Source organism: Empidonax traillii, unplaced genomic scaffold (genome assembly GCF_003031625.1).
Source record: "Empidonax traillii isolate 1590-97213 ecotype Southwest subspecies unplaced genomic scaffold, ASM303162v1 scaffold67:size1865537, whole genome shotgun sequence".
Classification (NCBI taxonomy): domain Eukaryota; kingdom Metazoa; phylum Chordata; class Aves; order Passeriformes; family Tyrannidae; genus Empidonax; species Empidonax traillii.
In genome coordinates this window covers 349,212-362,692 of record NW_020955260.1, presented here as the reverse complement: position 1 = coordinate 362,692, position 13,481 = coordinate 349,212, and the positions used below count along the sequence as shown (strand labels likewise).

The 13,481-nt window shown below is 37.0% G+C and overlaps 1 protein-coding gene across 5 annotated transcripts in view; it reads left to right on the top strand.

The window, feature by feature from the left end:
* DLG5 (discs large MAGUK scaffold protein 5) overlaps positions 1-13,481 on the top strand; it is a 109,308-nt gene that overhangs the window by 59,121 nt on the left and 36,706 nt on the right. For all 5 annotated transcript variants that reach the window (XM_027880282.1, XM_027880281.1, XM_027880285.1 and 2 more), the window contains exons 4-7: positions 893-1,036; positions 2,573-2,756; positions 6,255-6,514; positions 10,390-10,702. In XM_027880282.1, the coding sequence (XP_027736083.1) occupies positions 893-1,036; positions 2,573-2,756; positions 6,255-6,514; positions 10,390-10,702 (901 nt within the window). The remainder of the gene's footprint in view (positions 1-892; positions 1,037-2,572; positions 2,757-6,254; positions 6,515-10,389; positions 10,703-13,481) is intronic.

Genomic DNA, 13,481 nt, shown 5'->3' with positions numbered 1-13,481 from the left:
TAGAAGATTTCTCCTCAACCAGTCATCCTGATACACTAAAAGAAATTTAAGTCAAAATCTTTCTTTTGACTCACTTTGATTTTTTTGTTTGCTGAAAATTGGAGATGATGTTGTATTGGAGATTCCTAATAATTATTTTGCAAAATTTGGGTTATCCTATGGAAATGTGAGGCAGATTCTGACATGTTTCCTCAATTCTTTATAATATTTTAAAAGAACATGATAACACACAAAGATATAATTCAGCAGAATGACTTGGTCAAATTATTTAAATTCAATGCTTAATTAGTCAAACAGGTCAGATTGTGCCAGCACAGATATACAGATTTGGTGTCCCATTGGAAATCTTTCTCCTAACCTTCACTGATTTTCCTAGGGAGCTACAGAGAAGGTCCCCCAACTGCTCGTTATATGAGAAACCTTTTCTAGCCCAGGCTTCCACACACCCCCAGTTGACTTTGGCAGCCTCTTTTATGCCCCACTCTCACTGCACCTTTGTGTTTTGTTGCTGAGAGTTGAACATGGTGGCACAGGAAAGCCGAGTGTGCAGAGATGGACTTGTTCTTGTATCAAGTGACTGTTCTATTCTGTGGTGATACTGCTGCTCAGAAGAGAGGTCCATGCATGCTCTGTGCTATTTTTGGCTGTGCTAGTGATAGTGAAACAAGCTGATCCCATTATTAAATGTTACATCTCAGTTTAAAACTAGTAGAGGTTAAAGTCAGTGTCATTTTGTTTGTGGTTGCATCCTTTAGTGACCTGGTCAGAATTTAAATTAAAGCATAATATAACCTAAGTATTGACAATTGTGTGATAGTATTTTTTGGGGGGTAAAAATTTTTCATTCTCTTTAGTAGCTGATGTTTGATCTCATATTCTTTTTCCATTGTAGACCTAGTCCAAAACCAAATCATGATTATGAAAGGCTGAAGATTCAGTGCATGAAGGCAATGTCAGACCTACAGTCTCTACAGAATCAACACACTAAAACACTAAAGAGGTGTGAAGAAGCAGCAAAAGAAGCAGATTTTTATCAGTAAGTATTAGTAAAGCTGTACAAAGTAAGAGTTTACCAGACTGTACTAGACTAAAAAGTATTAAAACATGATAATCAAGTAATTTTTTTAATTATGTTTTTCCACTTTAATTGTGAAATCAATGCTTGCCTGCTTCAGATAAAACATTTTTGGCCCATTTGAAATTATAAAGTATGGACTGTTGGTTTTACTTTTAGGAATTTGAGATAGAAATCACCAATGTCCTGATGGGATTAAAAAGTCTTGTAATATTCTGTTAGAGAGCAGAATATACTCTGAGAGAATGTAATTTTTTACTCTCTTTTAGTAGACTGTGATAGCTCTCATGATGATTTATGTAAGTTTTAATAAGAGTTAAATTCAAATGTTATTTTCTTCTCTAGTAATTTGTAAAACCCCGTGCTTTTTTAAAAAAACAAAATGAGTTAGCATTCCAAACAATTTCTCATTTCCAATTGAATCTGAATAACAGCAGATTAATAATCTACATGTAAAGATTGTGTGTGCTTAATTGTGTGAATATAATTTGTCAAAAGGTGTTTTTTTTAATAGGTTGTTTTACTATAAGGAAACTTCTGTGAATGCTTTGGGTTATTCTGTACAGACATGCTGGTATTTGACTTCATAAGGAAGGAACAGAAAATAACTTAAAATGAAGATTAAGTCTAGTCATTGCTCTGTGTTTGTAAGGTTTTTTTTAATATATATAAACACAGATTTTTAACATTTTACCAGCAAGTGTGAGAGTTCAGATAGAATTGTGCTGTTTCAAAAATAAAAATACTTGTCAGTATTCCAAAGTCACTCTTTTTAATCTGCAGTAATAAAACACATTGACTGATCTGTTTTTTTCCAGCAGTGATTTGGTCTAATTTTTGACTGCTACCAGGAATTTTAATCTGAATGATAGCCTCCTTGTGTGGCTCTCAGTTGTTTAAGTGAGAGCATGTTTCTTTCAATAATTCTGGCTTGCACAGTGAAATTTGGAAGAACTTTAACAGCTTTTTACCTTCTTGAATGCAGTTGAAATATACATAGTGTGTTTTTGTTGCTTGTGGTGGTTTTTTGGACAGCTTGGAGGATTTTGTTTCTTTTTAAAACAGTAGCATACAAGGAGATTTTTGTACTTTTCATCTGTTTTTTTGGTTAGCTGCTGCTCTGTTGAGGGGCCCGAGAGAAAGTGGAGATGATTAGTGGGATAATTCTGTTATCTCAAGGATCATCTTACATTTATATTATGCTGTTTCTGTTTGCCTGCCTGCTCTTAATGGCTATGAAATTATATTGACGTGTGGCATAAATCCATCATCTCTTCTGATGCAGTTTAGGAGTACTGTGTATTTTCGCATATTTTCATACTTACTTTCCTGTTTGTTTCTGATTTTTTTTTTCCTGCTGCCTGAAATACACAGATATGCAGAACTGAGTTAGTTTGACCTGCTTTCTTGGTAGGAAACTCATGCTTGAAATGAATTAGTCCAGGACTTTGTCCTTGCAAGTTGGCCTCTAAGAGCACTTTTTGTGTGCCGTGACAGCACATTGCACAGTCGGCTGCTGAGTGACCAGTCACAGCTGAAGGAGGACATGGATACCTTGAAGAGGAAAAACACGCAGTTGGTGCGAGAACATAATCACCTCCAGCAGTCGTGTGAGGAAATGAAGAGACTTCACGACGAGGATCAGAAGGAGATAACGGACCTGCGCAGCCAGCAGCAGCAGGTGAGCTCAGCTGGGGGGTGTGTGCTAGAAGGGATCAAAGATGGTTCCTTTGATAAACAAATCTGAATGTGCAGCGTTGCTGCCTTTTATGTCTTACTAATTCTGAAACATCATCTTTAGGTTTTACATTACTAGGGGAGAAAATGACATCTGGGATACTAATTGATTTTCTGTGTCTAGATGGAGCAAAGAGTGAGGGATATAGAATATGAGGTGGCATTAAGGAATTTTGATAAAGAGATGTAAAAGTGTACATGAGGATTGATATTTTTTTTTTTAAGTGGGTGGAGAGGCATCAAAAATCTCACTTGAAACTGCAAAGTCATAAGAAATATTACTATTTTCCTAGGGTATTTTATGGGACAGGGATAGCTTTAAATTGGCATGCTGCGTTTGTTTTTTGGAAAGAATCACCAAAAAAAAGAGTGACAGTCACTTTGAGAACCTTTGGAGGTTTGAATTATTTGTTGATTTTGATGGGGGTTTTTTGTCTGTGTGGGGAGTTTGGTTTTGGGATTTTTTTTGTTATTCTAATGACACTGTAAAGGTTAGTGGAGTGACTGAGCTATTCAGTTAGAAAAAAGCTACAGGTTGATTAATGTTTTTGAACTTGAAACAAAAAGACAAAATTTTCAGGACTGGAAGAATTCAATATTTCAGAACATGATATCACAGGCTGTCTTCAGATCAGTGTTTTCCACATATTCTGAAAATAAAAAAGCAGTAGTAATACTAGGGAGTAACTGGACCTATCAGGTCCTCTATTCACCTACGGAAAAGTTTGATCATTTAATTAGAATTGTTGCAGTAACATGTGGAATGGTTAAACAGAGTATCTTGGTTGACTGTGTGTAGGCTGCTTCACAGGGCAAACTTGCAAGTCAAACATTAGGCTTCAGAAGCAAAATCTATGCAAACCAATATAATTATTTGCTAGGGTAGGAGGGGCAAAGGTCAAAGCAAGCTGGATGTGCTGAGTGGCACTTGAGGATGTGCTTGAGGTCTAGTGCAAAGGAGAGTGAAGATTTGTTCTTTGTTTTTATCCATTCCTCTAAAACTATCTTGCAAGCTCTGCTGTGAAATGGTTTAGTGGCTTGGCCCAGAAGACAGCAGAAATGGTTTGCTGTGTAAACATGGGCAAATAGCTTAATTGTTCTATGCCTCAGTTTCCCAGTCTGCAAGGAAGGGATGCACAACCTCCAAGAGAAGGCTGTTGTATTTTGTGGATCTGTCCTGAGGTTTGAAATTCTCTGGAAGGACAGGAGGCTGAAGTGTCATTGTCAGTATTGATTTAAAGAAATTCAGTCCCATGTCAGCGTCATGATTAAACCCCTAAAGAAAACTATGTATGTGACTCTCAGTGAGAACCTTGTGCAACTCCATTTCTCAGCTTGTCAGAGTGAATCATGCTGTCTTGAAGGAGTGCCAAAAGACTTATCTTGTCCATGTCACTTCTCAAATGAATGAGTCTGTGTTGATCCCTCTGACGTGTTGTTTCGTTGTCAGGCCATAACAAAATAGATCTTGGTGGCCTCAGAGAGCAAAAACTTTTGATCAAATTACTCTTTGTGTAGGATTGTCATGGATTTGCTGTGTAGCAGCTGACCAGCTTAAGTTTCTGCTGCTCACATATGAAGTCTCACATTGCCATGGCTGTCTTCCTTGGACCAGCTGGGACTATTTACTTTTTCCCTGACTGGAATTTTGAATGGAGGACCTTCTTTATCGTGCTAGTGTTTCTGTCTCCCTCTATCAAATCTCTTAGCAAGTTTATGTTGAATTCCATCCAGTTTCTTGGATATTAGTCCTTCTTTTCTTAATTATTTAGTGTGTTTGCAACATAAATACATTCCATATCTGCTTTAGACAGCAAGAAGTGTTTTATTTCTGTTTGGATTCTCAAATAATTAGTTCTCAAACCTGTTCTCAAACTGCTCTGGGAAGTGGTATTCAGGAAAATGGCTTTCTTGAGTGAGTGTAAATCAAAATGTGTTTACATATACCTACAGTTTACCATGTGTTTAGCTTATCTGAAATGGTTCACTGAAGCATACTGCCTAATCAGTGTCCACCTCTGTGCAGGTTATGCTGCTGAATCCACTGAGGATTGGGATGTATGTAGAAATAGCCAAAGTGTAGTCTTGTTCCAGGACCGCTTTATGAACAGTAACCCACTACTTTTACATATCCTGGTTAGTTAAAGGAGACCAGTGTCAGGCTGAAGAACTTTGTCTCTCTTTTCTTGCCTGTGTAGCAATGGGGTTTATTAACAATGACGGATGTTATCTGCTACCTGTGGGTAATAAAAAGCAGGCAATAGCTTCTGCTTTCCTTTCATCTTAATCTGCAAGCATCCAGATCCTTCCATATTCAGGAACTGGTCCTTGCTCTGAATGTAAGACACAAAAGAAGGTAAGTATCCACTTCGTGCGTATTTGTGCAGGATAGCTGCTCTGTATTTGGTTTTGACTTTTTATAAAGCTCATGTTTTCTGTCTCTTTTTCCTTCTAGTTTTTTAATAATTTTTATTTTTAGATAGGGACATACCTTTGTAGGATAATGTTAACATTGTATAATTATTGGTATCTCTTTATATATAGCATTCCTGTTTCTTCCCAGTGTTCCATCAGGGCCAGATTTCAATTTAAAAGACAAAATCAGAAAAAAAGGAGCATAGAAATAAGTATATATTAAAAAAAAAAAAAGGAATAAAAAAAGAAATACTTCCTTTCAAGAAATTAATTTTTGCCTTTTGGGAATGAACAAGGACTAGATTTGCTGAAGCTCGTTAGGGCTTTCTTTTGTTGTTGCTGGTCATTTGTCATCAGTGTTGCTATTTGCAACAGGATTCTTATGTTGATGGAAATAAATTTGAAACTAAGATTCAGGTCAGGCTTTATTCACATTTAAATGGATTTTTCCTCTTCCTGTTCATATTTTATGTATAGCTTTTGAAACACAAACATCTATGGGTAGTTGTCAGATGAAATATTGTATGAATGTTAAAATAATATGCCTGCATGTATTACATATTTTGGGTAGGTTGATTCTCTTAAAGGTTTTAATTATTTAATTTGTTCATAGAGAATGCAGGCAACCATGGTGGTTGTGAATGCCACCTCGTGGGCATTTCCTAAATTACTACTATCATCTTGTTCATCAAGTATTGATTACCTTTTGTTAAAACTATAAGTACTTAGAAAACAACGTGGATTTAGTAGGTGTCACCATTAGAGAGAGATTCGCATAAACTTGTTCACTCTAAATTGTGATAAAGCAGATTTTTAACCAATTAAGAGAAAGCAGATGTATAATGCTTAGAGTAACAGTAGCACTTAAAGCAGTTCAGTCTCTCCTTAGTCATTAAAAAGAATGATTACTAAAACTGGTTAATATATTTTTGTTCTAATATTGTTTCTTATGTATATATTTTAGATCATATTTATTGAACTGATTAAAACCAAAGGTTATTGATAGATCTTCTGGCACTTTTTCAAGGTTATGAAGCAAAACGGATCATCAGAGATACTAAATAAACTTTACGATACAGCAATGGACAAGCTGGAGGGTGTGAAGAAGGATTATGATGCCCTCAGGAAACGGTACAATGAGAAGATCGCGAGCCACAATACAGATCTGAGCCGCCTGGAACAGGCTGAGGAGGAGAACAGGCGTCTGCAGAAGCAGATCGACATGTTAATGAAGCAAAGGGACACAGCCATTCATTTTCAGCAGCAATATTCATCCTCTCTCAGGAGGTATAATCAAGTTTTGATACCTTTGAGGTATTCTGTGATGTCAGTAGCAATTCTAATGTCACATCTTATTTTCACAGTGGTGGAATCACGAATACCTTTCTAATCTCTTTTCTGAAATTTGGTGTATGTTGTTTTGGTGTGATGAGTAAGCATGTGTTTCTATATAAAATTTTCTGGGAGGTCCTAGAAGGTGTGATGGGGATGTTTATTTTGAGAAATGGTGCATTTTCTTGAGAAAAGGATTTTCTGGGTTTTGGAATTGTATGAGGAATTTTTAACCATTGTTTAGCTCACGTGAGAAAGGGGTACTCTGCTTTTCAAGGTGTATCTAGTCTTAGTTGTAGAGACAGAAGTAAAATATAACCAGAGTTTTGTTAAACCTCAGACCTAGTGTTCCAAACAAACTCCTTAATGCATGATGTACCTATATATATATATATATATATAAATCCTTATTTAAATACTAAAAACGAGTCAAGAAGAGAATATAATTTCTAGAAGGTGTTTGGCAAATGCAGATCTCAAGCATAAGGTAACTTTTCATGATATTAGAATTGCTGATTATGAGGGACTGTGAGACAGAGCTTTGGGCTGGGAGCAGAGTTCACTGGATACAGGTGTTTGAGAGTCTTGCTTCACTGAGAAGGTGCTGCTCTGAGCAGTGCAAGTGCCAGAAAAGGACACAGACACTTTGTCATACCACACTTATCCTTTCTACTCTGCTCCTTCTTGATATCAAGCCAACATATTTAACCATATGGGGTAGGAAGACCATCAGTATACACGAGGACTGCAGAGAGCATCGAAGGGTGTGTTAAGAATGTTTTCATTGACTGTTAGGGGTGATACTCAACTCCCACAGTCCAAAGCCAAAAAGTGGTTTTTCCACATTCGTAGACTTGCAGTGTTTCAAAAAGGTGAGATTGAGCATAGATAATAGTGTACACAGAAAGTTATGTAATTGAAATGCCATGGATTCCTGAAAGTGATGAAAAACCTAACATATACCATGTGAAACACTGCAAACGTGCTGGTACTTGCAGAAGCTCGACATGCTTCTGTTATAGCTTTGTGATTTAGGTCTCCTTCTTGAGAGGAAGCTGTTGCTTGATGCTGATCAGAGACTGGTTTTAAGAATTCCATGAAAGATAATGCATGTTCCTGTGAAACAGTGATCCAACTGTATAACCGAGCTTCAGAAATGTTTTTACTTTTATTCAGTTGGCTTTGGGTCTGAGCTTCTTTTTTGTTTGTATTGATATAAATCTTTGTTTGTCTTATTTTTATACCTCTTCTTCATAACCTAAACCATATTTCTTTGGGAAAAAAAAAAAAAAAGTAAAATGTGTAGCAGATTTCAGATTAAGTATACTTTTCAGAATATAAAAATTTAGCAAACTTCTAATTGAGTATGAATGGGTCATAAATTGTAGCACTAGTTTTTTTTAATTAATGCTCATTGTAAACACTATCAAAGTAGGTTTTAAAGAGAGCAGGAACTCCAATGATAGCTGAGGTCTCATTTTGAATTAATCTTTGGTCTTAAAAAAATATTAGACAAGTCTTCAGCCTTTTTCCATGTGTCTAGTATAGCTGATTCCTGTGTGCTAAATCTTAACTTACACGTGTGCTGCTGCATTTTGAATGTGTGCTGTAGTACTCAGACAGATCTGTCTGCAGTTTGCAGTTGCATTGAAGACAAAGCAGGTAGTCCTGGTTAGAGTTCTTCTCAGTATTATTTACTCCTTATAAACTGGAGCAACTGTGCTGGTTTTGACTGGGGTGGAATTTTTCTTTGCAATGTCTGATATGAGGCTCTGTTTTGGATTTGGCTGAATGCAGGGTTGATAACAGCAATGTTTGTGTTGTTGCTGAGCAGTAACGACAGAGAGCCAAGGCCTTTTCTACTTTTCACACTGCCATGCTGGTGAGGAGAGTGGGATGCATGGGAGGTTGAGAGGAATCACAGCCAGACAGATGACCTCAGCTGACCAAAGGGATATTCCGTACCATATGACGTCATGTTCAACATATAAAGTAGAGGGAAGAAGGAAGGAGGGGGAATGTTTGGAATGATGATTCTGTCCTCCAAAGTTAATAGTTGCACTCCTGGGGATGGCTGAACACCTGCCTGCCCATGGGAAGTGGAGAATTAATTCTGTTGTGCTCCCAGTAAATTGTTTTTATCTCAACCCATGAGTTTTCTGGCTATTACCTTTCCGATTCTCTTTCCGATTCTCTTTCCGATTCTCTTTCCGATCTCAGTGGTGAGGGAGTGAGCAAATGGCTCCATGGTGCTTGGGTTAAACACAGCAGTCCCATGCTTACTGCTACTGACCCATCCCACCCTGCTACTTGCAACCCATTCACAACAGTGAAGGCATCTGTGAAAATGGGATCTGTATTTCCTCACTAGGAGGCAATGCAAGGTCAGGCTGGACCAGGGTGTTTCAGATGGAACTTTGCTTTTAGGTTTCTTCAATTATCATTATTTAATATGAATGTCCTTCTGTGGCAGAGGTTTTCTTTCTCTCTCTGATGACTTACCTTTGCTTGTTTTGTTGGTTTCCAGTCCCTTTCCCTCGCCAGCACCCCACCACCTTTTTTTTTTTTACCTTGTTCCTTACTGGTGATATATTTTTGCTTGGCAAACATTGCATTAAATCTGTTCTCTTCCCTGCTTGATGGAATCTTCCCGCTGTTGTCCTTGATTTGACCCCCAAATACTTTGCAACAGTATACTGTGGGTTCTCACATAGCAATGAGGTGGTTTGTCATAGTCTCTTACATTTCCCGATACGAACTTGTTCTTCTCACCTAGTATATTCTTCTTACCTTCATCCTTACAGTACTGAAAAGAAAAACTAAATCCAGATTGTAATATGATAGGTCTTCTGTACTGCCAGCCTACTGACCTCTTAAACTCAAGACTTTTGTGAAAAGAGCCGGGTGATGGTTTTGAAACTACTGGCAGAGGCCTTGGTAAAGCTATGGCAATGCTTTGAATACACTGAGGTTTTCAAGGGAATATTTGAGATTTGGTTTACAACTCTTTCTCAGGAAAGGTCAGGCAAAATGCTGGATTAGGCAAGAAACTGCACTTTTACACAGCATAGGGGGAAGGGGGTGTCTTTCTGTGAGAGAGAGAGAAAAAAGTCTTCCAGAGGTTCATGGGCACCTGAAATTTGGATAACCCTAAAAGTCCATCCAGTTTGTTACAGTGTTTTCATTAATGACATTTACATTTTATATACTTTGTTTGATTGTACCCTACTTCAGTACTTTCTAGTGATAAAATACATACATTTTTCTCTATGTTAACTATCTAAAGTGATTTTATAAAGCTGTAACATACTATGCATTTTAATTTTACTGGATTAATTTAACTTTGGATGAAAACAAACAGAAATGTTTGAATTACCTGGTTTTAACTCCATTGTGTGCATTTTTATGATAAACCCTCTTTGTTTCCCTTCTCCCCACATACCTGAGACTGTGTGTTAGGAGAAAGAATTAACTTCTAAGATGAGCAGACCATAACAGTAAATTAAGTTAAATTTGAGCTGTTAAATAATGGCAATGTTTTTCATTCCTTTTAGAATATTTTTTAATAAATTTACTTTTAATAGTTCAATTGTTTCTAATAGTTTTTGTGTTTCAGTTCCCTAAAGAGGTTCTCTTTCTGAAGGTTCCTGAAGGTTCACTAATATTCGTAAAGCAGTGATTATTTTGCAGCACCACGAAGATATTTTCTAAGGAGTCCTCTGTGTTTGTGTTTTACCAATGGATACTTTCGGTTACCTAGCCAAATCCTTAATGTATGAAAAAGGAAAATGAGTAACAAGTGTCTTACTGGTGTTTCCACTTGTTTTTAGGTTTGAATCAGTTCAACAGGAACTAAGCAGCGCCACAGCACAAAACAAAGAGTTGCAGAGAGAGATGGAGCGATTACAGTCAGAGGTGACAAGGTTCAAAACAATGCAGCTGAAAGCTACAAAGGATGCAGAAAAATACAAGGAAGAAAGGGATTCAGTTTTCAATGAATACCGCCTCATAATGAGTGAGAGAGATCAAGTAATAAAAGAGGTAGATAAGCTTCAAACAGAACTGGAGCTTGCAGAGTCCAAACTCAAGAACACTTCTTCTGAGAAGCGAGTGGCCAGTGAAGAGATGGAGGCTTTAAGACAGGTACTAGCCTATTTTTTATTCCCTCTTGGGGAAGGGAAATGAGTATGCATTGTTGAATTAGAAATGCTTAATGGAAAATAGGAATGCACTGCAAAGGAGAAGTTCTGATATTTCCGAAAGGAATCTTTTTACTGTCAGTTTATCAAGCGTCTATGTTTGAATACCTGCCAGTTGAAATTTGGTATTTACTTGCTTTAATACTGTTCTGCTTATTATTAATAATTTTCTTTGCTGTGTTAGTCTTTTATGCCTTCTCAAGTAATGCTCTCTGTAAAAATATAGCTGTAAATATTCATTATTTTTAACTTCTAACCTCTGCAGGAACCACTGGATACTGTCTACTGTGGCTTAAGACGGTACATGATCAAGTAATTTCAAATACTTATGCAAAGCCTGTGCTTACATGCATGTTCTTACTCATTTGCCCTCTTTCTGCCTTTAAGTTAAAGAGGATACTTTGAATATTTTTCTCTAGGATTCAGGCATGCCTTAAAATTTGTGAAAGCAGAACTTTGTATTTTTCAGCAGTATGTTCTTGAAATGCTTATATCACAACCATATTAGAATGATGCTGTTACAGTTTCCAGAACACAATTTCCTGCTTGGTTTCATTTCAGCTGACGTGCATTCACTTGACTCTTTGGTTTACAAATACTTAATTTAGCATGAAACAGATACAAGCAAATGTATTCCATTGCCTATAAATCTCATTTTACTCTTTTCACAGCATTATATCTGAACAAAATACCTTTTACAAATAATGACGTCGTGGAGCTTTTTTTAAAATAAATACCATTTTTGAGGGACATAATGTGCATTGTGACAAGTGGCATCAGAGCTTTTAAATATAAATAAATTCTGGTTTTAAGACTTGATATTTTTCAGCCCGGTGTGTTTGTCAGCTCAGTAATTTAGCTTCTATAGTGAATGAGGTTTTAATGTGTGTTTCATACCTCTTCTACTTTCATCAAAGCCTTTAAGCCAGTAGAAATGTCTGTTGATTTCAGTGGGATCAGGGTAGGTAGTAAGCAATACTCATGGAAATAGCCACAATTAGTCATTCTGCTCCAATTTGTTATATCTGTCAATGTGGCACTATGAGTAATTTGCTGAGGTGCAGAGGATTAATATTTTAAATACATGGGTATTCCTGCCTAGATGACCTGAAGGACTGTTTGAACATAAAAAATAGAAAGAGCCCAGGACTGGTGAGTATGGTGCTGTCAAGGCAGAGACATGCATTTTCTTCACCCCCACACTTGGCCCATCAGAAAATAGCAGTACTGTGAGTTGTCTTTTTGTTCACACTTTCTTTTCCTGTAGCTATGACTCTTATGCTTGTGAGGAGGTGTGTTCATGTATCATGTAGTCATATAGCTCGCTGCAACTGCATTCAGTGCATAAGAGATTTTCAAATTCTGTCAAGGAAAACATTTGAAAGATTGAAAAATTGTATGGATCAGTGTATTGATTCACTTGAAATAGTATCCTGAAACATGTACCCATGTAAGTAGGATTATCCAGTCAGTGAATACTTGGTCTGGCGCTCTCCAAATGGGTGGCTTAATGGTCTTCACTTTCCTTGTGGTGTGTAGCACCTTATTACGGTGCTCGTTGAGTGGTTGAAACAGCACTGAATCCTTTTAGGAAATTTTGAATGTAGTTTCTTCCCTGAAGGTTGTGTTTGCCTAGTGTGTTTGTCCCCTATTGTGTCCCAAAGAAATTGTAAAGCGACTGAAATTCAGAAGAGGTTGGTTTTTAAGCATTGTGTCTGAGCTACTACTGATGAGGTCAGTTAGTCAATTTCCTAGTTAGACATTTAAGCTTTTATTGCACATGCCCAAACTTGATCGGTTCACAGACCTGTAAAATGAACTAATATTCTGGCACTTAAAAATGGCAGAAGAAATCTCGTGATTTTTGCACTAATGGACAATTTTGTATTACGTTCTCACAAATTCAGCCACTCAAGGCTAGGGATTAGGTGTTACATATTTCCCCCTCTTCTCTCTCCAGTGGTGTTCTGTGTTTGGCATAATCATTTGCTCCGGCAAATACTCAAAATGTCATGTTTCATCTCAGTGGTAGTCAGCTTTCCCCTCTCTTTAGTAGACCTGTTGTATTTTGTCATCATGTTACAGTCATATGCAAGAACTTCTTTAAAACATAGAAACTCTTCACAAATTCAGAATCATTCTCCAAACCAAACTCCTCTACTGTTTTCAAACAGAAGCTGTTCTATTCAAAGACAAGTGGCACATTTCCATGTGCTGTCATGTTGTAACTTTGTGTAAATGTCATAGGAAAAAGACAGAGGGGAAATTTTACCAATGACCATTGGAGGCAATGGCTGCTCTTATTCAGATATTTTGTATCGAGCCTGCTGGGAGAAACTGTGGTAATATGTCTTTTTTCCAGTCATTTTAAAGAACTGTAAATTCTTATTTAATGAAGTGCTTGCTGAGAATTTTCGCTCTGCTTTGACGACTTTCATCTCAGCTGCTTGTGGGAAAAGACTTAATGTTTTTGTGTAAGTCTTATACACACATTTGAATGCACATTTTATACAAAATATAGTTAAATTGTGTAAAATGCTATTTCCAGTACTAAACCATGTCTGCATCAACAGATGGTTCAGAGATTTCTCTCTTCAGGGGTACTGAGCAAGGAAAGGTCTTACTGATGTTGAAAACACTTGGGTGCTCTGGTAATTGAAATTCACTTATATGTTTAAAGTTCACAGAGTGAGTAATTCTAGTGCTTGTCTGTTACTCTACAG